Below are 23,195 nucleotides of genomic sequence, written 5' to 3'. Positions count from 1 at the left end.
TTTCTCAGGTTTGCACTGAAAAAAAAAGGTAATAAATTCTCTACTGAATGAATTCGTTTGAAATTACAGATACGGTAGGTGAGCTTGTGTTAAAGTGTGTGTGTTTGTGTGTGTATGAGTCTTCGTGTGTGTGTGTGTGAGTCTGTCTGTATCTGTAATTTCAAACAAATGCATTCAGTAGAGAAAATGTATTACTTTTTTTTTTAGTGCAAACCTGAGAGAATAAATTATACAGGAGAGAAAACAAGTGTCTTTCTTACACACACACCCCCCCCTCTCTCTCTCACACACACACACACACACACACACACACACACACACACACACACACACACACACACACACAGACCTTATCATTTCTCACAAATGAAGATCTTTTGTTTCAGAAGTCTTTTACATTCTCGGTGGATCCACATCGAGAGAATCAGTTCAATTTAGCGCAAGACGCTGTGATTTATTTCCGTCTACAGATAGAGAGATTCGGGGAGAGATAAAAAGGTCTGTCGTATTTTACCCGAATCTCTGAGATTGAGATTATGTTGAGCTGCAGTGACTCTTATATCCAGTCACATTATTACCCTCTTTGACTTCCTGATGTTCCTCAATCACTATTTTGGCTCAAGCTCAAGGTTCAATTTAAAGTGAAGCATACGAGACTGTTTGTCAATAACGTCTAGACGGCTGCCAGAGTCAAAACAAAAACCGTGAGAGAGCGATGCTTCTTTATTCGGGTTAATCCGGTCATCAAACCAGAAGTCAAGGACACACCGAAAATAATAAGATAGTAAAGACATACAGTAATACATGCAAGAGTTTCTTAAGAAATGATCCATCGGTTGTTATTTACCGAATAAAAAAAATCATTTGATCGGCGATACAGACGGAAACGTTTCGGAGGAACTTTGAGAGAACGTGAAGTGTGTGGGTTCTTCTGACTAGTTTTCTTCTGTCGCTCTTGAATAAATGAAGAAATTCCATTCGTAGGGCAGCGAGATCAACTCCGAAAGGAAATCCGTCACTGACTGATTCCTCAGAAAGCGCTGGCCACTTTGGTCACAGTAGTGAAAGATTAGAGAAGCTTCTGTAACATGCTGAGTCAACGGCTAACTTTGGGATGAATTATACAAAGATACGAAGCTCAATACTTATAAAAACCCACAGGATCGATGCTTCCCTGCCGAGTCCGATACCGAATAACAGCAAGCGTTCGTTAATAAATAAAATCCATCGTTGATACCGAACGATCTCAGGCACTCATTTCATCCACAACGCGGTTGGAAAAAAAGATAACTGGTTTTCCGAGCATCCGAACGTTCCCGATGGGCCGAGACTCGGTTCTGACTTGTGACTTTCTATCAGGTTAAATCAAATCAATCGTCTTTTATGTCATGGCGCTACGAGTCATTCGGCATGTGGCGTGTCGCTCGGAGCCTGAAAAACGCCTCTGATGTTGCTGGAGAAAACTCAAATTTGTCTAGATGTTTGGCTCTGGTTCCTGATGATCATCTCAGCAGATGGAACAGTAAAGCTCCTGCAGAATGGATGGAAGCTGCAGAACATTTTCACTATAGTCCTTTTTACAGATCACATATACTGTATGTGCACGAGGTTTTGCCGAAAAATGCTTTAGCGAAAATGTCGACGCTATTCTTTGGAGGAAAAAAAAAAGTTATATCACTATTCCAATTTTTTTATTTTTTTATTTTTTCGGACCAGATCAGGACATTTTGCTCTAAAGTACCTCTGAAGGAGTACCGACTCTGCATGTTCTGAACCAAACGTCGCTATCATGACCTGGGTTTTTTATATAACCCCCTCCTCCCACCTCCTTGGCGTCTCGAACTCTGTCCTCACTATTTTGGTTTCATCCATTACTTTATCCACTACATCCATTATTTTATTTTCATTTACGGCATTCTCTAAATTCCAGCGGTTTCGATACCACGACGTAAAGTGGGCTTGTTTCTGGAGGTCTCGGAAAAGGTCTCCTCTTTCAAAAAAAAATAAAAAATCATTCCTACAATGTATAACGAACGACAAAACAGTCATACAGGTAGATTTTATATTTTATATGTATTATGCTTTATTAGCTTACAGTTAAGCTATTTTCAAAAACAAATAAACAACTTAAAACTACGGTTTGGGTTACATGATGAAATATGCCACGCCTACCCGATGACGCAATCTCTGTTACGCCGTTCCCTGGAAATAAGTGCGTCCCTTTCATTTGCACACATCGCTTGTAGCGTCACCTGTTCTGCAATGTTGCACATTTATTTCTGCATCTTTACTGTTCCGTGCAACATCTGCCATCCTTTCGCATGATATGATATGACATGAGAATGAGTCTCTTAGGTAGCGACACCGGTTGATATCCTACGTTCCTTCTCCTGTACATTTTTTTCCCATCTGTTCACAGTTTTCACCTTTTTAATGAAGTTTTTACCTTTTTTTAGTTAAGCTTCTTCTTTTTCTTGTGCTAATGGCTAATGGCTAAAACCGAACCTTTCGAAGAGACAGGAAATTATAATGCTTGCGAAACATTTCGCGACATTCATTTCTATTAAATTTCTTTAAAAATGTTTTTTTTTTCCTTTTTTTATTACGTTACTCATCTGAAGAAACTGTGCGCACCGTGTATTTAAGAAGGCGTAGTTCAATCTCTATTATGAATAGACCCATAAAAATATGTAAAATATATCTGTAATAGTCCTTCTATAATTATGCTTTGGACCGCAGTGGCAATATATCTCACATCCCTGTGCTAACACTTTAATTAAAAATGTCTATAGATATAAATCCATAGCGTGGGCCGTAGAGTCACCGGCTAAAGTTTAACCGTCTTCGAATTACATTCGTCTTAAACAAGAGCGGTAACAACTTTGATTTAGTAGATATTGTTAGATATTAGTGCTTCTAATCGGGTGATTTAATATTGTTCATGTTCATTAAACTGGTCTGGAGCAGGGTGGAGTTTGAGAAATCTAAAATCAGACCAAATATTGGCCCCTGGTCCTGATAGTTACTTGTTCTGCTAGCTCGAGTATTGATTTCTGCTAGCTTATTTTGATTGGATATACGGTTTTGCCCTTGATAGATTTCAACCACTAACAAGTCCGGATCATCCAACTAGAGGTCTTCTCGGGTCTAAAGAAACGTACCCGACCCGAAGTGACCCGAATCACTTTTTACCCGAACCCGACGTGCGTAATTTTTTATTTTTTTTTTAAGAAAGACCTGACCCGAGACGAACCCAAAAAAATTAGACCCGAGTCCGACCCGACCCGTTGGCAATTTATTTTTAACCCGACTGGACCCGGATGTTGCATAACTCTACACTAAAGTAACCGCTACAGAGTGGATTCAAAATTGATTGACAGGTCTGTTTCAATGAAAATTAGCTTACCGCCAGCCACACGTCGCCGGCCACATGTCGCAAGCGGTCTTGGCAAACAGAGGAGAGGTTGGAAAAGGACTCGAGTCGATGCACACACACGAGATACAGTAGTTCGTGTCTGTTCGGTAAAAACACATTCATTTTAAATTACCCGAGACCCGATGCAGCTATTATTATACCCGACCCGTGTCCGAGGCACACGCGAAACTTTTAGACCCAAACCCGCTCGGGTCTCGGTCGGGTCTCGGGGTTTCGGATCTAAGTGGACCCGTGAAGACCTCTACTTCCAACTTAAAGATGATAATTATCCAGGATTTGAGCTGCAGTGTGTCTTGAGGTACAGTATAAGAAAAACAAATCAGGGTGAAGTTGACCTTTAGCACAAACAACAATACTCGCTCAGTACTCAGTGAGTTAACGATCCATCATAGAGTCATGCTGAAGTTTTAACCTGTCATTAATATCACGACTCGGACGAAGAACTACGACGATCTTCCGACGGAAGATCGTTACGAGCTCGAGTATTTTCTGAAACTTCTTTCCATCTGGAATTAATTTTTTTTCCCCTCCTTAAGTATGTCAACAACGTTTTAAACGGAGGAGATTACGGCGTATCAGCTGGCTCGATGCCAAAGTCGTAATCCATTTAGAGCACCGACGAGTGGGAAATTGAATAACATTCCTCTGATGGTTCATGTAAATACTGCTGATACTGTCAAACATGCCTTTATTGCATTTGTACCAGGCTGTCAGTGTTAAGAAGAAGGAAATTAGGTGGCTCACGACTACACCGCTTGTGCTTAAACGGAGCTTAAAGGAGAGAGTCACTTTAGCTTTGCCGTATCGCCCGTCGATAGCATCGTTGTTCCTTCAGCTTAGATTTCTCACCCATAACTGGCTATTTTTTTGTGAAAATCCTTCTAAATGAGGCAGACGGTCGTGCTTTAGCCTGCTCTGCTCTGAACATCTCCTGTATACGACATTTGTGAAGCTTTTACAGCCCCGGACCTTTAAATCGTCCCATTTAGCTCGGCAGCTAATTTATCTGGCTTTGTACCCGACGAAGCTTTTGTTTTCTATTAAAAAGAAAGTGTTTGTTATTTTAGTATTTATCTCAACTGCAAGCTATTCACACCCCACACGATGAGCCCATCGCTTATGGTTTTTATGTCTCGCTTTGATTTCTCAGAAATTCGATTCGCAGATCTGCGAGTAGACGCCGGAGCCGAACCGAGACTCTTATCATTTCCTTCACACCTCGGATCTCTCGCCGAGACAGATCTGGCATGTGAGAATTAATGAAAGCCGATTCTGATTGTTTTACCTTCTCCTGATGAGAACTTGGAATAGTTGCATTATTAACTGTCAACTAAAACATCTCCAACTGGGACACCAGCAACCTCCACCCCCCTCCCCCCCCCCATTCCAACTTTATTACATTATTTATGCGTTTAGAAAAACCCAAGCTTTCACTGTGACTTTTTATCTGAATATTCCTTCAGGAAATGATTTCCTGTCACTTATTAACTCGGAGAGATTAATGCGTAATGTCTTTTTTACAGAACCCACAGCTCTTTGATGTAATTAACACCGAGGGATGAAAACAGCTTGACGTATTAAAACAAGCGCGTGTCAGATGTATGTTTTCTAGATGTATATAGCAGCAGCTGGTCGAGTGCTTCAGAACCGGGACGGCGCGATCTCTTTAGCGCGGGAGAGACGGCAGAGGAAGCTCGGAGTTTGACAGAATTCATTATGACGTGATTGCCAGGCTGTTGAGCCCGAGCTAATCACCAAAATGTGTGTGTCTAATTGCTGACTTTCAGAGGCCCTGATGGCAATCACAAGGCTGCAGCTGAATGAAAGATTGAGCTGTGATTTCTGTCTGTCACTGGAGTTTATTTGGGCATGAAAGCTATGAGAACAACTGGAGAGAAATAAAAAAAGACAGATGCCTGAGTAGCCACATGGCATCAAGGAAAAAAAACATTTTGCGTGTCGGCGATGTGATGAAACAGAGTTGTCCCAGACTGTTCTATCGGTCTCGTATGACGTTCGTGTACATCTCATTCATTTATACAGTCGTTACGATCAATGTCGTAAAAAGATCCCGAAAAAAAACCTCTATAAAGTTTCATGATCAAAGTTATAGAGTCAAACTCTTGAGAATCCTTCCACATCTATGTAGAAAAATTTACTATTTGAGAAGATTGTGTACATCATCTTCTATACAATTCCCTGGATACATCTGTTACTATAGAAACAACGAAAGCTTGTTGAATCTGACACTTGAGCCTCACTCCTTGGCACTAGCGTATCTTTGGTCCTTGTTATCTTGCGTCTCTCACACAGTCTCTGTTAGACTGGTGAGTGAGATCCAGAGCGAGATGTTCAGAGACGGACGGAGAATCTGAGCAGCGTGTGTTTGCGGTTTCCTCATTGCCTCCCACATCGTAGCGGATTGTTTACACGGATGAAGCCAGGGGCGCTGCCAAGCACGGTTCACTGCAGCTCGACTAGCGTGGTTATGACACCGCATGTCATGCTGCTGCACTCACTGTGTGTGATTGTTTATGTGTGTGTGTGTATATGTGTGTGTCTATGTCTCAAACTTCCACACAGTTTGACATTTCCATTACTTGAGCTCTTGTGACTCCGTGCTAGTCAGGCAACACCTGGTAAGGTAAAGGTTCTCCAGGAGGACAGTTTTTTTATTAAAACACTATGCGAAGTGTGAAACCTCTTGTTAGTTATAAATATGTCCTCTTTAATGACAAAGATTTATTTTATAACTTAATTCTAGTTTGTGGGGGGGGGGGTGCGGTGGCTTAGTGGTTAGCATGTTCGTCTCACACCTCCAGGGTTGGGGGTTTGATTCCCGCCTCCGCCTTGTGTGTGTGGAGTTTGCATGTTCTCCCCGTGCCTCGGGGGTTTCCTCCGGGTACTCCGGTTTCCTCCCCCGGTCCAAAGACATGCATGGTAGGTTGATTGGCATCTCTGGAAAATTGTCCGTAGTGTGTGAGTGAATGAGAGTGTTTGTGTGTGCCCTGTGATGGGTTGGCACTCCGTCCAGGGTGTATCCTGCCTCGATGCCCGATGACGCCTGAGATAGGCACAGGCTCCCCGTGACCCGAGGTAGTTCGGATAAGCGGTAGAGAATGAATGAATGAATGAATGAATGAATGAATTCTAGGTTGCATGTTTTGGTTTAAACCTCCTTTCCAGACACGTTCCTGACTACAGACCTACTGACGTTAAGAGAATGATGCAGTGACTTTAGTCCTTTAGTCCTTCCAGCTGTCTCACCTTCATATTGGCTTCCATAGCTTCAACATTTATGCTAATATCACTCTCAACACCATCACACTCATAATTATGTTCTGTAGAATATGAACTAGCTGAACCTTAGAGGAATTGTGTCTTATAGCTTTAGTAAATTCTGAGATTTCATAAACATGCTAACAATAACAAAAAGGGAACATGGGAACAACATAAATACAGCACCAAGCGACAAATTAGCATCATTAAGCTAAGTTCCCTTCCTGGAAGAAACCAGGAAACAAACCTATTCTGCACTGTAGCCTAATTTTGCTCAGAATGAAGACACACTCCTCCAGAGAAAGCATGAGAATGATGGGTGTGACAAGCAGAGCTTAGCGTAAAGAGATCTGTTTTCTCTAGCAAAGCTTTCTCCAAGCACTTCCCCGCCCCATCCACCCCACACTATCCGTGCTGCTAGAGAGACTAAGCTAGAGCCTGATGATGATAGGGAAGTGCTTTGCCAGGATATTATTCATGATAAGGTCAGCCTGTCAGCTCAGGAGTACACCGTAATCCTCACTGACTTGACCTTTCCACCACATATTAGGTCCATTAGTTCAGCCAGGAGAGCGAGCTGTCAGTGAAGAGGAGGTCACTCGCCTGTACAGGGGCAAATCGTATGCGGGACCCTTTAGGCAGTGGCTTCCCCAAGCATAAGTAATTCAGTCTGACTCATTCCTCATCGCTTCCCAGCCCACAGGTGAAGACCCACATGTCGACGTGTGAATCAAAAGGCAAGCCGAGCATGCGGCGGAGGCGTGAAGTGAAGCAGCGATTCAAATCCGAACAAATCAGATTCAAATTTGTAGAAATCGCAGCAGCGGAATCACACAGGGTTAGAGGTCCGATGTATAAAACATACCGACCAGGTGTCAGAATGAAATCCATGACCTTTTACGTATAAGCACTTTATCCTGGCCAGGGTTGCTTTAGATACGGAGTCTGTCACAGGTTGAGGTGGGAACATACCCTGAATCAGCTGAGAATACACCACGCATTCACATACACACACCAGCACCGGCTTGGCCTGCTGGGAAAACTGTGGTTCGACGAATACCCGAGCTCAGGATTGAACTCTAGAACCTCGAGCTGTGAGGTGGCAGATTTAGTCCACCATCCATCATCAGTATATTACACCAGTTCAACATCCTCCACGGTTCCATGGTTACCTGAGCTCAGGACTGAACTGGAGAAACTTGAGCTCTGACGCGTGGCAGATTTAGTCCATCAGTATATTCCACCGTTTCAGCCGCTTTGAGACAAGACAACACATGACATAAATGTGACTTCTGTGGTGTTTGAATATGCCAATGATATCTTGATGAAGGTTTCTGTCATTTATACCATCAACCAGTGTGAGCTGTGTTCATGGGATTTTTTTAACAAGGAAAAAATATTTTATTTCATTTATATTTCATAACATTACACCAAACTCTGTATCTGTTAGTCCCTTGAAATTCATATCATCAGATACTGACCTCGTATTGGTGGATGTTAGACGGCAAGATAGCACCGCTAAACCTTTTTTTCATTTGTTTTTGGCCACAAACACCCTAAAATCATCCAATAATATGTTATTTTTGTTACATCACATTACACTCCAGGATCTCATGAGCATTCTTCTGATAAGTATCGTATTTATTTTAAGTAATTGCTTAATGGAAAAAAAAAATCCATTTTGTCTTTGTTTCTTCTGGCTGCCAAATATAAACCTCCGTAACATCAATGCAACATTACGCTGAGAGGAAGTGAGTAATTTCGAGCTGTCTGTCGCTGCGAAAAACGCCTCGTTAAATAATGTAGCGTTTTGTTATGAGTTTATGCCGAATTGTAAAGCAAATGGGGAAAAAAAAAGCAGCCCCTGATCGGGCTCCTGCGTCGCAGCTCATGCTCCCAGATCCCTTTTCTAATTAGCCGTGCTGGAGTGCGTCGCGCGCTGCCTGTGTGGGACTGACGCCTGCACAACAGTGTTAATGAGATTGGAACGTTGCGCGCTGCTTATTGTTGTGCAGCCTTTTTTTTTTAAACGTCCATAGCTCCAATTATCGGTTTTCATCTTGGAGACATGCATAACAGTTGCCATTCTCATTAGGTTTAAAGAAGCAATTTGCATTTTTTCTTGAAGATGTCACTTTTTTATCACTCTATCACTTTATATACAGTCCGAAACATTATATAGAGGACATTTTAAAGGGATCGTCAAAATCCGATGGAAAACCTCTGAATCCGAGGTAGACGGTTCTTTTGGAATCGTTTAGGGGTTCTTTAAATCATTCATTCATTTTCTACCGCTTATCCGAACTACTCGGGTCACGGGGAGCCTGTGCATATCTCAGGCGTCATCGGGCATCGAGGCAGGATACACCCTGGACGGAGTGCCAACCCATCACAGGGCACACACACACTCTCATTCACTCACTCACTCACACACTACGGACAATTTTCCAGAAATGCCAATCAACCTACCATGCATGTCTTTGGACCGGGGAAGGAAACCGGAGTACCCGGAGGAAACCCCCGAGGCACGGGGAGAACATGCAAACTTCACACACACAAGGCGGAGGCGGGAATCGAACCCCCAACCCTGGAGGTGTGAGGCAAACGTGCTAACCATCAAGCCATCCTGCCCCTCCCCGGGTTCTTTAAGTATTTGCAGGAAATGCAGCAAATTTAAACACAGTATAAATTTATTTAAACAAAAGCATTATGTTCAAAAATATTTGACTATTGATAACAGAGAAACTCTTTGTGCAGCATAATTTACTTACAGATAAATCTCCAAAAGTAATGGCACTCATTTCACCTCATTGCTTTGAATTATAGAATTTTACTATTAAAGCTTTATCATGCTCTTTATGGCTCAAATGTTCTACGCAGAACCTTTTATGGGAAAGGATATAGAACCCCAAGGAACCTCTTCCCTTGTTATTATCAGTGTAAAGAATCTATTTATCTCTCAGTTAATGCCGTTATTCTGATGAGTGGTAAGTTGTTGTGTACGTGTTGAGAATCTTGGGATTACCCATGAAGCACCGCTGTAGCCCTAGGCAGCTCAGAAAATGAGAGGCAGCTTGGAAAGACAAGCGAAAAGCAGGAGGCCTGGAGTTTTACCTGCAACGTTACTCTCCCTCGACAGTAACTCTGCTGGAGGGGCTTTGAGAAGAAAAAAAATGTGGAGAAGTGAAGAAAAAAGGTAACAGCAGGAGTGAAGGATGAAAGTCTATACTACAGACGTGTACACACATCTGGATTCTCTATCACTGTTCAGACACACTCTTTTTGAGGTGTATGGAAATTCAATTAAATGCTTCAAGGATTTTGAAATGTAAAATTATTGGCAACCCAGTCTTCCTAAAACAGCACACTAACAATTACAACGAATCAACACCTTCCGACCAACCAGATTGGAGAATAAATCTGTGTACCAAAGAGTCCATTTGGTTCTAGATACTTTTCCTGAATTGCACATGGACTACGCGACCTTCATTCTGGAGCAGCTGAGAGAGCATGACACCGAGCTCACGCCTTTCAAAGGTGTTGAAAATGAGGCCATTGTTGGCCCGTCCCACAAGGAGAAGCAGCATGACAGCGAATAGCTGATTACCAGCGAACCTTTCTATCTTGGAGCTTCAATACGAGTCATCGGGAAAAATAAAAGCTAATCAGCAGCGTGGCACCTCGCGGTCGATGAAGAAAAGCTGCTGGCGATGAAGGACATGTTCTATTCGCCTGAACAAGATTAGGGCTGTGTAGTGGAGATGATGATGAAGTCAGTCATGCGTTGCAGGTTCTATCGTAAAGGCTGATGGGATATATTATAGTGTGGCTATTAGAGAAGACAGCAAGTGAACAAACAGCGGTACAGTACCTTGAGTCGTGAATATTTCAAATGGACTGCAGTTTTGACTCAATGCTATAATTTACAAGCCAAGAGCACAGAAGCCCAGGATATGAGTCAGCAATATGAGAGTTAATCACTTCCTGTTGTTTTCTTTTGTCTTCAGAAGACAGACCATCTTGCGTCATTCTTGTGCAAAAGATCTTTCCTCGTGTGAGACCATTAGAGATTTTCACCAATTTATCGTCCTATCAGAAGCACGCAAAACTTTGGGGGCGCTGTAGTCGGAAATCATTAGTGCCTTAGCCAGCGTTTCCTCGCAGAACAGAACGACTTCCTCACTCGCTAGTCTTTGCTACTGAATTGTTTATGCTTGTGGAGAAACCGAACTCCGAATCCTACCTCAGTCAGGAACAATGCACACGTGGGAGTCTGGCATTGTGAAGGACGTCGCACAACATCTCTCAGGAAGTCCTACACTGAATACTGTACCTACCTTCTACTTCTAGCGCTGTTCAATAGTCAGAGATCGTTTCTGGAAATGATTATTTTACAAAAACCTCAAATTGCTGCGTTATCAGTGGAATAAAGCACTAAAATAATAACATAACTTCATCAAACCATCAAAGATTATTTTGCTGTAACTTTACAACCCTGTTGGGTTAGGGCTAACCCCAATCCTAACCCTAACCCTAATCCTAATCCTAACCCTAACCCTAACCCTAAATTCAGTTAACTGCATGTTGTTGTTTTTTTTAGATCAAACTGTGCTTTTTTTAATCAGATTTATATTCATTATCTCTGAGTTTTTAAAGTTTCTAACAAAAAAAACCTGTCCTTTATTGTAGCACACATCACAACAGCTTTCAACACAATAGAACTTTGTGTTCTTACTCTATTCTCATCTCGCCGTGTTTCAGGGTCAGGAAAACATTTAGTCGGAGAAAACATATTCAAACATTTTCAAAAAAATCTGGGTTGGAAGTTTACAGAGATAATAGTAGCTCGAAATAAAGGATGCGTCTTTGCCCAGACTTGTGGAGGTTTTTTTTTTTTTACTTTGTATTGTGTGGATTTTACTTAATAAAACTTTCATCAGTTTCCATTGATATTTGAAAAAGAAAAAGTATAAAACAAAATATTGTTAGATACACAAAACAATCCAGGGGTTCAAATTTAAGTTCAAATCCAAATACAATAAAATAGAGATATATGTTATTCGGGCTGACAAAACGAACAACATCAGTGAACAGGAAGGCAGCAAGGACACACACACACATACACATGTAAACTTGAAGAGCTGCTAGTGAAAAAAAAACTATACTTTTACTGCTGTAATGTATTATTGATAAAGATAAAAATAGGAGAAGAATTGCATTATGGTAATTAAAGCGTTGTGTATTAAAAAGCAGTAAAAGGAGCAACTTCTCCAGCACAGTGCAGCCCACTGCATGGTGATTAATAGTTGGCTTCGTCTCAGGATTTAATGGAGAATCCACTATCTTGCTCCTTTTGGATGTTGGTGTTTAATAACAATGAAAGCTTCAGTACAGAAAAGTATTCTGTTATTTTTTGCCTGATGTTTTCTGTAGTTTTTTTTTTTTTTTTTGGGGGGGGGGGGGGTTGTTTCAGTGCTTCAGAAGCCAAACCAACCCATCTCAACATTAACCCTAAAACACACCTACCCCACCTCTAACCTCAAACCCCTACCCCAAAACTTAAACATAACCCTAACCTCAACCCTAAAAATAGCCCTACTCCCAAACTCCACTCCAAACCCCTCCCCTAACCCTATCCTCAACCATAAACCTTCCTCTAACCCCAACCCAAAACCTAACCCTATACTCAGCCCTGAACCCTGAAACTTCTCTTAGCCCCAAACCTAACCCTAACCCTAAACTTATCCTACAACAAACCATACCCCTACCCTATATAACCTTACCCATAACCCTACCCTATCCTAACCTTACCCATAACCCTACCCCTATCCTATCCTAACATTACCCATAACCCTACCCTATCCTAACCTTACCCATAACCCTACCCCTATCCTATCCTAACCTTACCCATAACCCTACCCCTACTTCTACTTCTAGCCCTAAACCTAACTCTACTACTCGAGCTAGGGTCCAGTCAAAGTGACCACAAAGACAGGACTTTTTTACTGTTAACTCTTTACACTGTTAAAGTGGATAAGATTTGTTTTCATACGTAGTTGCATGCTGGGTTCCAGTTTTTTTTATCTTTAATCTTAATTATCATGAAAGATGCATCTGATTGCCATGAAGTTAATTATCAGCATGCCAAGTAAGGACTTGTGTAACATGAGCAGATGGAGCCCAAACATGGCACCAAGTTCGCAGTAGCTCGCTAGTCTCGTCGTCTTGTCCCTCATTTCCCCAGCGAGACGTAGTTCTGTATAACTTCTGTTCGAATCTTTAACACCTAAACAGCAGACGAGCAGATGTCCGTCTTTACCGGAATTATCTTGTCATCACCCAGAGACTCTCACATGTCGATTTCCATCATCATTCCCCTGTAATGATTCTCCTCAAGCCTGCTCTTTAAATCCCTGGAAAATTAAACATGTGCAGGAAAGCAATTAACTCGCTAGTATTTGGATTTGTCTTAATTGATTCATTGGTAGAAAGAGCACACGTTAGCTCCTCGGATGAGTCGTAATAATGTCGTTTTTACAAACTAGCAAACTTTCCTGGTCTGAAGGCTTCAGCCGCTATGCTAAGAGCAGATCAGTGATCTTTGACCTTAAGTGCAGGTGCAGGAAATGAGCCATTGTGAATGCAATAATAAAATTCATTTGTTTAGATTTGACTTGGGCCCACAGGGAAGAGGTATGCGGAACGTCAGGACATAACAAGGAGATTCATCCATCCGGTTCAAGGCGCTTGTTACAATCCGACTTTCGTCGATTTGAGAGCTACGTTTTTTTTTGCTTGCTGGTTATTTTTTAATGTACATCATCATTTTTTTTCTTTGTAGATTATTGTTTTATCCAGAACGTAATAAGAAAAATTTTATTCTGCTCTTGATTAAGTTGTGATTTAGTCCTGAGGTGCTGGGAAAAAGATCTGGATTGGGTTAGGGTTAGAAAAAATTCCCAAGGGACGGATTTAGGTGAATTAAAAACAACACAAAACAAACAAACGAAAAAAAAAACCCATAAATAATATTACAATTTATTAGATTACTTTTAAAAAAAAACAATAATTATTTTAGATTTTTTTAAATCTCATAATGTTTTATATATTATATATATTCTAACAAAACAGAGGTGTTTTTTTTTATTCTTTATTGTAGTGAAAAAAATGATAAATTCTATAAAAAAGTACATTCATGAATACATTTGTAATGATTTTTTAATATTCTTTTTACTTTATTGGAAACTTCATCTTTGAGCTAGAGTTTATGTTTTGTTTTGCTGGAGCATATCCCAGGAATACTGGGGTAAGGTGAGATAGAACACATGAGACAGGATGAAGCAGTTTCTCCCAGTTACTGGGGAAATTTAGCATTTCCAATCTGCAGGTTTTTGAGGAACATCAGAGCGAAGAACTCTGAGATGTTCCTGCTTTCCTTGTGATTAATTTCATCCGAAGCTCAGATCTGCATCAGGGCTCTGGATTTACCCCAGAGGGCGTGATTGCAGTGGCTCTTTGGCAGGATCCTGGACCGATGCCACCATCATCCGTTATTTCATTGTACGTGCCATGACTTCTGTTCCTATTGATCCAGAGCACTTTTACCTTCACGAATTCTCATGACAAACCTCTTAAAGTTCTAATAAGCCAAGAGGATCGTCTTGGAATCCCTAATGTTGTATAATATCATGTTCAATTTCCAACATCGTAGTCCAACGTTGATGTTTTGACGCTTCCTGGTCACATCCCGAGAACATGACCTTCATGTTCAGGCGTATAAAACATAACGTTAGCATTGGAGTCATCATGGTTATATCTCGGTTTGTTGCAAATCTACTGTATTAGCATAAAAAGTTAAGGTTAGAATTAAAGACGAAGAGGCGGGGTTAGTGGCCTGTTTTCTGTAACTAAATTATTACTTGTTGAATTCTTATGAGTTTGCTTTGAACACAGGAATGCAAATGAATCATCTTCAGCGGTTCGAAATAACACGACGACGTCTGAGTCTCTTTCCCTCGTCTGGCTTTCTTTATCTTCTCTGTTTTCTGGAAGCAGTCCTCGTACATCTCTGCTTATGTTTCAGCAGACACAGTGACATGAGGTCGATGATATAAGCTAAAGCGTGGTAAGGATGCGCTAGTTACATGACAGTTCAAAAGGTAAGAGAAAGACGGGAGTTTCATTAAAAGTTTCTCGCCGCTAATTAGGCGATCAGTTCATCAGAGTTTCATGTTAGCGAGTCTCCTCCTATGAAACTAGCCAGAGAACTTTTTCATGACTTCCACATTTTTTTTGTGTAAACGCTCCTAGAGTTGAATCGATTTACGTTAAATTCGCTTAAATAAAAGATAGCCGTTGTCTGTGGACATTTTTCTGAAGCGTTATGAAAACTTCATCTGAGAGATAGAGTTTATTGAATTTAAGACAAACTCTACCAAAGGAATCCCTCGAGAACCAAACCGTGGTCTGTTTTCGCTTTAAAGACGGGGGAAAAAAAGAAGAGAGAAAAGAGGTTGAGAGGGGAAAGGACGAGCCGCTTTGGTAAACAGGAGACAAAGTCTGCTTGAGATGTCAATATGATGTTCTGAAACAGCAAAGAATGTGTTTACAGAGCAAACGCTTTTCTCCTGTTTCCTGTGCAGAAGCTCGCTGTCCTTCCTTTCTGCTGTAATGAGATAACACTTCACACACACATACGGTGCACACTGGGGTAGAAGGGGATTAACACCTGCAATTGCCACCTTGCACAAATGTTTACCTGAAAGAGCGGGTTCAGTATTTCACAACTTATCTTAAGTTCTGTGATGTGAGACAATCTTCTGCAATGCGGTGTTACGTTACGCCGCGTCCCTGGTGCCTGCTTCCGTAAGCGACGATTCGCACATCGTAAGAGCGTTGTTTCCTGTTTTCGGCATGTTACACGACATGGATCAGGGGGGAAAAAAACGGACTTGATGTAGACTTGTATCAGTTTCTGATTCTGTTTCTGCAATTAATGTGTGTCCCATGAAATGCTCTTACTGATATTTTTTCCCCTTCTCTCTGTCAGGGTCCTGCGCTGTTTTCATCCAGCAGCCTCACGACATGGTTGTGGTGGCAGGGCAGCCTGTGACGCTACCGTGTGCCATCACCGGATATCACGGCATGGTCCTGTGGGTCAAAGACGGCCTGGCTCTGGGGGTGAACCGGGACATGTCAGGTCGGTGACATGAGTGTTTCACGTTGCTGTTATTTGCTATGAGACGTCGTGGAACGAATACAGCATGTTGTTTTTCACAGAGCGAAACAAACGTCATGGTTTATACAGTAAAAAAAAAAAAAAAAAGGTTTGCGGAGAAAAGAATTTCATGATTTTCAAATTTCACATTCGGGGTTTTTGTTATATATTTAGCCATAAAAAGGTTCAATTTTGTAAAATCTGTGGATGTTTGGTGGCTGATTTAAAAAAAAAAGTGTGTTAGTAAGGTGTGAGTTGAATTGTTTAAAGACTCTCTGTGGTGTTTTGATGATGATGATGATGATTATGATGATGTCACTACAAATTTCATAGCGAGCCGGTTAGCATTCATGTCATGTGAATGGGGCGGAGTCATCCTGAAAGAAGCCACGCCCATCAAACTATAAAGAGTCCTTGAACTAATGGGTCCCTTGTGGTAGGGTTGACTCTGGAAAAAAAAAGATGGGTGAATTATGTAATTAAATCTCTAGCTGTTAAAATGAGCAACATCTGCATTTCTAGTACCATTTTAATTTATGCAATAACCCAAATAAAGGCACAAAGAGCTTGCATGTGTGTAATGAACATCACTTCTGCACCTGTGAAATACAATCCAGGTCAACGAGTCTCATTTTTAATTGTCACAAGAGGAAAGCGTAAACAACGACTACAAGAGTTTCTCTTTTTAACCACGAGGGTTAGAAAGAACAGAGCGGGATAATTACGGTGTGTCTCTAAACAAACTATGTTCTATTAATTCCCTTTATAGCATTCACAGAAATAAGAAAAAATGTAATTTTTGACCCCGATGGCCTCCCAGATTATAGGGCGCTACAAAGATGTAGTTGGAAACTGATCTAAAATAGAACGAGAACAGAAACGAACAAAAAGTATCTGGCATAAAGAAACCATAAGTGAGGAAGCTGAGAACAAAAACGAGCAACACCGATGTCCGGAAAAAACAGAACATGGTCTTGTTTGTGTTGCTTATTAAGGTTGATGTGATCAAGGTGATGTTAGTGTGGACTTATATAGTATAGTTAGCATATAGTTTGCTTTGTATGTGGCTCGGCAGCAAATACTCAGTGTTCTGAAATTTAATGAATTTAATCCTCGTACTGAGATCCTCTAAGAGCTCTTCTGGAAAAGACTTAAAATGACTGAAACACACCACACAGCATAATGTGTTCACCAAACCTTCTCATTGTCATGGATCAGTCATTTAGTTAGCTGCAACACATCTGTTGATGATCTGCTGGCTGGGAGAAACTTGTCCTGGCTGTGCCTGTTATTGATTTAAAGGCACACTCTGGATGATGGAATAAGTGTCAACTGCTGCGTTAGCTTTGCTGCAAATTTGTCTTTTTTAGCAGCAACCTTGGGCGGCGTTTAGTCACGGCCCGAGCTCTTTAATTGAGCCTCTAAGGGCTCGGCTCGTCCCATTCCACTCGCTCTCTCTGCCTCACTCTGAGCCATGAAGGCATCCCCCCTGAGGTGGGTGTTTCATTGGATTTCAGTACGAAGGTGCTGAGGGCTGAAATCCGACGCTTAGCCAAACACTGTGGGCTGCTCAATAACCGCTCCTGTGCGGCTGCTGCGCAGGATAAACACTTCTTCATTTCTGTGAGCAATCAATGGCGAGCTGGAGGGGCTTCCAGATCTTTAGTACTGTGTAGAACATAGGCTGCTTTAAATCATCCTCATTCCTCAATCCTCTGTCTTCTTTACTGTCTTAAAGAAGACACCACGGGATCAAGTCCACTGACTGCAAGATGAGGGTTTTGTTTGTTTGTTTGTTTGTTTGTTTATTCATTTGGTTAGGATAAAACGTTCCTAGTACTTTCCGTATTCTGTAGATATGTCAATATTAATATGTATCGTTATTCTGGAAGTCTCTCGGTTAGCTATAGTTTGCTGACCATAATGGAATTTTGCTAATGTACAGACCAGTTTCTGATATAAACAAAAAAGATAACGAACGAATCCTGTCGACTTGAGGGATCATTCTCGTCCAACATCCTAGTGGGAAACTCGGCACTGACAATAATCCCCTCCTTTGTTTTGGCCCAGATATGAGTAGCTAATGTAATGTAGAGTAATAACATTTGACTAGCTAGTAAGCTATGAAGTGTATTAATATAGAATAAAAGAAATAATTTAGTGTATGAACTTACTGTATATCACGTATGGTTATGAGCCGTGTTGAACCTTCCCAATAAAGCTGATAGCTAACATCATTATGTGTAACTTTAAACTGTATACATGAAGTATAGTAAGTCCATTCTACAGTTTTCTTCATTTTAGCTAGTAATACTGTTTTAAAGAAGGAAGTGACGTCACGTGAAATATGGTGACCCATGCTCATATGGAGAAAACACACTCGGAGCAGTGGGCAAGGGCCCGAGACTCGAACCCACAACCTTAGGGTTAGGAGTCAGACTCTCTAACCACTAGGCCACTAAACAAACAATTTAAATAAATAAATACATATTTTTAAAATATTTTTAAAAAATTTCTGTTTTTTGGATAATTTTTGCTATGATTAGAATATGATAGCACTGATTTATGGCATTTCAGCTTATTCTTCTCATCGACGTTTGTGTTGTCTCTAACCGAATATTTGAACGATTTCAATAAAACGCTTTGAAAAAAATTCTCAACCTTTTTAAACTTAACTCAAAATCCACCTGGAAATGAAGATGGACTGAACTACTGATCGTGCTAACACTCAGGTGTCTTTCTCTTTATTCTTTTAACTCCTCTCCTTCATCTCTTCTTGCTTTGATTAGCCTTCATCCCAGTTTCCGAAGCCCACTCTTACTTACATCGCAGCAGATCTAACGCTTAACCTGAAACACCCCCCCTCTTTTTTTGCAGGTGTATCAGTGCATTTTTTATCTCTGACTGTTACTAAAAAGGAAAGTGAAAAATGACTATAATAAGGGTCTCTAGTCAAAGAGGATGATGTTCTGCTTCAGTAGATTTTAAGTGAAATGGAGCTCCAGGACAGCAAATGATAAAAGTTAACTACATTGATTCTAGATGAGACCATCAGCGAAACAGTAAAGCTAATGGGATGTAGGCGTGCTTACTGCTCATTTCCACTGAATTAGCATGAATCAATGGGCTAACACCATCATACTGCAGTCCACCGTCTTTAGCTCGGTTTGCCTTCGAGGCCCTTGGCAAAGAACATGCCTGCATTAATAGGTGATTGGATGACTTTGTAGTAGTGGAGGTTTACCTCTTAATAGGGGCCAGAGTCAGCCGAGTGTTGGATTGGATTACTCCGTCACAAACTGTTAGCTTGACAAATAATAACCAAGGATTGTTGAAATAAAACATTTACTAACAGTAGTAGACGTACCTCCTGCCCAAATCGGATTTACACACACAAGACGCTAAGCGATTCTAAGCTGAACATTACATTAATTCATTCATTCATTCATTCATTTTCTACCGCTTATCCGATCTTCTCGGGTCACGGGGAGCCTGTGCCTATCTCAGGCGTCATCGGGCATCGAGGCAGGATACACCCTGGATGGAGTGCCAACCCATCGCAGGGCAAACACACACTCTCATTCGCTCACACACACACACACACTACGGACAATTTTTCCAGAGATGCCAATCAACCTACCATGCATGTCTTTGGACCGGGGGAGGAAACCGGAGTACCCGGAGGAAACCCCCGAGGCACGGTTGAGAACATGCAAACTCCACACACACAAGGCGGAGGCGGGAACCCTGGAGGTGTGAGGCGAACGTGCTAACCACTAAGCCACCGTCACCCCCTGAACATTACATTTTTCTTTTTATTCATTATGCTTTCATAACTACATATTTTTACAAAACATACCTTTTTTTCCACCATCCAGTACATTCAACATACATTCCACTGACAAGGCTGTTATAATGTGAAAGTAATGTGTAATGTTGAAAACTTCTTTTTTCTTGTCACAAGATTCAAAAACCTTGGTGCTTTGTATGTTGTATCCAGTTTTACATGAGGTCAACTTTTATCAATGCATTTTTTTAATATTTTTGCATGAACTTGAAATATTCATCCTCTTGAACTGATGGTATTTATATGGCCATCGTACAGCAATGTGACTAATCAAGTAGACGTGATATGAATTTAAATTATTAGTGTGGTAAATAGTAGATTTCCAGGAGCAGTGCTGATGGTCCTTGGTATAAGACACGGACAACAGTGCAAGAAGTTCTTCCAAAGAACGAGGTCAATGGTACAGGTGTCTGAGATGAGCTTCCAATGGGCTTAATTTTGGGGTGTTCAACCAACTAGGATATCCTCAGAGTAAAGTTACTATTTGTCAGAATTTAGATGAGCCAGTTTGGGTTTCCTTCACCAGTCAGATTCTGATAGAGCTGTATGAGGAATGTCCGTCTTGACAGAGACCCTCCTGGGCAGACTCAGGACTCCTTGGACATCTTATTTATCTCATTGTCTGTGGAGCTAGCTAAAGCTTTAATCTTAATCTGAGAAGACACTCTGTGTTACATTTACAGCATTTGACATAAGCAATTGTGGGCAATTAAGCCAGCAGTGGTCCTTTGGTGGACCTGGTATTTGAACTCACAACCTTCTGATTTGTAGGCCAACACCTTAAACACTAGGCTACAACATCCTTCTGAGCTAAGTATGTTTTCACGTGGAATGCCAAAAGAGAAATCAATAACTGAGTTGTACTTTTGCATCCTCTTACCTCAATGATGAAGTCTTGCTGTTTTGTTTATGAGCAGGTTATGTTTAATATAATACTCCTTTTTTTTCAGGTTATCCACGCTACGATGTAGTGGGTGATCACAGCAAAGGCGAGTACCATCTTCTAATCCAGAGGACGGAGCTTGCTGATGATGGAAGCTTTGAGTGTCAGGGCATCCAGGTTGGCATCAGGTCACGACCTGCTCGCCTCACAGTTCTAGGTCAGTATGATCCCGTATACGATATGGTAATGTTTTCTAAAAGGATGTTTAGTTTTAACATTTTTGGAAGGAGTCCTCAGTGTCAGAGGCTAAGCTGTAAAGTTTTACCAACATAGGAAAGTCTTCTGACATGCCGTATATTTTGCATTAATAAAATGTAGTGAAGGGGGCATGGTGGCTTTGTGGTTAGCACGTTTGCCTTACACCTCCAGGGTTGGGGGTTCGATTCCTGCCTCCGCCTTGTGTGTGTGTGAGGAGTTTGCATGTTCTCCCCATGCCTCGGGGGTTTCCTCCGGGTACTCCGGTTTCCTCCCCCGGTCCAAAGACATGCATGGTAGGTTGATTGGCATCTCTGGAAAATTGTCCGTAGTGTGTGATTGCGTGAGTGAATGAGAGTGTGTGTGTGCCCTGCGATGGGTTGGCACTCCGTCCAGGGTGTATCCTGTCTCGATGTCCGATGACGCCTGAGATAGGCACAGGCTCCCCGTGACCCGAGAAGTTCGGATAAGCGGTAGAAAATGAACAAATGGATGAAAATGTAGTGAAGGAAATCGGTTGGCCCACGCTTGTAGTGAATTTCACAATTCTCAGTAAAATTGACTTGTTTGTATTTCTGTGCTCCGGCACCTAAAAGTGAGAAAAGCAAGTGTTCTTAAAGACCAAATGTTTTTGAACCTAATCGCAAAGCAGCTGCTAAGTAATCATTGGAATCAGATAAGCTAGGAACCCTCTCAAATCAAGGCTAATCAGCTGTAGTAAAAGACCTCAGATATGTTTTCCATCTCCTGTGATTATCAATCAATGAGATTCCGATGCAAATGTCCACCTCCAGGCAGGCAAAACGAGGCCTAATTATCATTATTGATCTCTCCTGCTTGTTAAAGCCATGATGGATTTCAGAGGTATCAGTTCATTATTCTGGCTCATGAGCAGCAAAGCTACAGCCAAGCAATCCAAAGCTGCTTACTTAGAGGGAAGTGAAGATGTCAGCGATTGCAGGTGCATTAAAATGATTAATTATAGATGAGCGGGCAACCATTTGTTTTTATTCTTAACTTTCTTATGTTTTATTTATTTTTCGCTGCTCTGTTGGCAGGAGAGAAAAATCATCAGGTTCTTCTTGGGCATAGCCATTAGCCTGACATTTAATCCCGCACAGACTTCTGAAAAGTTGCATACAAAGCTGTGAGCCAAGCCATCCTGAGGTAATGAAGTTAATGTATGGGTGGTGTCAGGATTCAGTGCAGTCTGTCACTTCTTTCTCACAGAGGACAGTGAAGCATGACCGAAACTAGAGCCAGAGAGTATCCAATCGCTTTGTCTTTCTTATCCCTGACAAGCAAAGCTCAGAATTTGTAGTGCCTGGTTGGATCCTTGCAGGGGAAGGAACCTATTCTAATGTCTTATACCATGTCCCAACCAGTGATTTTCCAAACTCCAATCTTAAGGCTACTGCTTCTTCTTTTGATTTTACTTTGTTTGTCAAAATTTCCTCCAGGGTTGGGGGTTTGATTCCAGCCTCCGCCTTGTGTGTGTGGAGTTTGCATGTTCTCCCCGTGCCTCTGGGGTTTCCTCCGGGTACTCCGGTTTCCTCCCCCGGTCCAAAGACATGCATGGTAGGTTGATTGGCATCTCTGGAAAAATTGTCCGTAGTGTGTGTGTGTGTGTGTGTGTGTGTGTGAGCGAATGAGAGTGTGTGTTTGCCCTGCGATGGGTTGGCACTCCGTCCAGGGTGTATCCTGCCTCGATGCCCGATGATGCCTGAGATAGGCACAGGCTCCCCGTGACCCGAGAAGTTCGGATAAGCGGTAGAAAATGAATGAAGGAATGTTGGCTTGTTGTGGCAATCCAGATTTGTATATTACAAATGTGTCTAATGCTGTCTTGTAAATCGAAGGGCGGTTTTCCTTCCCCTACAGTACTTGATTGCGATATGAATCCTGAACCTCCAAGCAAGAGTTAGCGGATAATCATGTATGCTTGGCCCATAAATTAGTTAAGAGCCAACCTGGGTAAATTATTCCTTAAGCAGATATACCTCAGGATAATTTGATCCCAAGTATTAAGCTTTAGCTTCCATGTAAATCATGCAGTGGAAACCTTGGTCCTTCAAATGTTCCTTGTTTAAAAGGGACAGTTTTTCAGAGTGCTAGCAGTTTTGTATAGAATTTCATTCAGACTTGACAAAAAGACTCATCGGTGTGGAAGATCTAAATCTCCAACACTGTCTGAAATATTCTTGGGGCAAGAATTTGTTTAAGAAGATACGGTGGTCTATGGTCCAAATAATTCATGATAAGAAATGTAAATACTTTG

At 41.5% G+C, this 23,195-nt stretch overlaps 1 protein-coding gene across 4 annotated transcripts in view; it reads left to right on the top strand.

The window, feature by feature from the left end:
• The window catches only part of kirrel3a (kirre like nephrin family adhesion molecule 3a), a 105,347-nt gene that overhangs the window by 47,135 nt on the left and 35,017 nt on the right, over window positions 1–23,195 (top strand). For 2 of the 4 annotated variants that reach the window (XM_027158634.2, XM_027158635.2), the window contains exons 2-3: window positions 15,765–15,914; window positions 20,730–20,879. In XM_027158634.2, coding sequence (XP_027014435.2) covers window positions 15,765–15,914; window positions 20,730–20,879 — 300 coding nt within the window. Of the gene's footprint in view, window positions 1–15,764; window positions 15,915–20,729; window positions 20,880–21,770; window positions 21,879–21,975; window positions 22,085–23,195 lie in introns of those variants that run through there. The other 2 variants (XM_047804442.1, XM_027158636.2) reach the window with 2 other exon arrangements.

This window comes from Tachysurus fulvidraco, chromosome 20, assembly GCF_022655615.1.
Source record: "Tachysurus fulvidraco isolate hzauxx_2018 chromosome 20, HZAU_PFXX_2.0, whole genome shotgun sequence".
Classification (NCBI taxonomy): domain Eukaryota; kingdom Metazoa; phylum Chordata; class Actinopteri; order Siluriformes; family Bagridae; genus Tachysurus; species Tachysurus fulvidraco.
The sequence above is the reverse complement of the archived record's forward strand: the minus strand, read 5'-3'. Positions and strand labels throughout refer to the sequence as shown.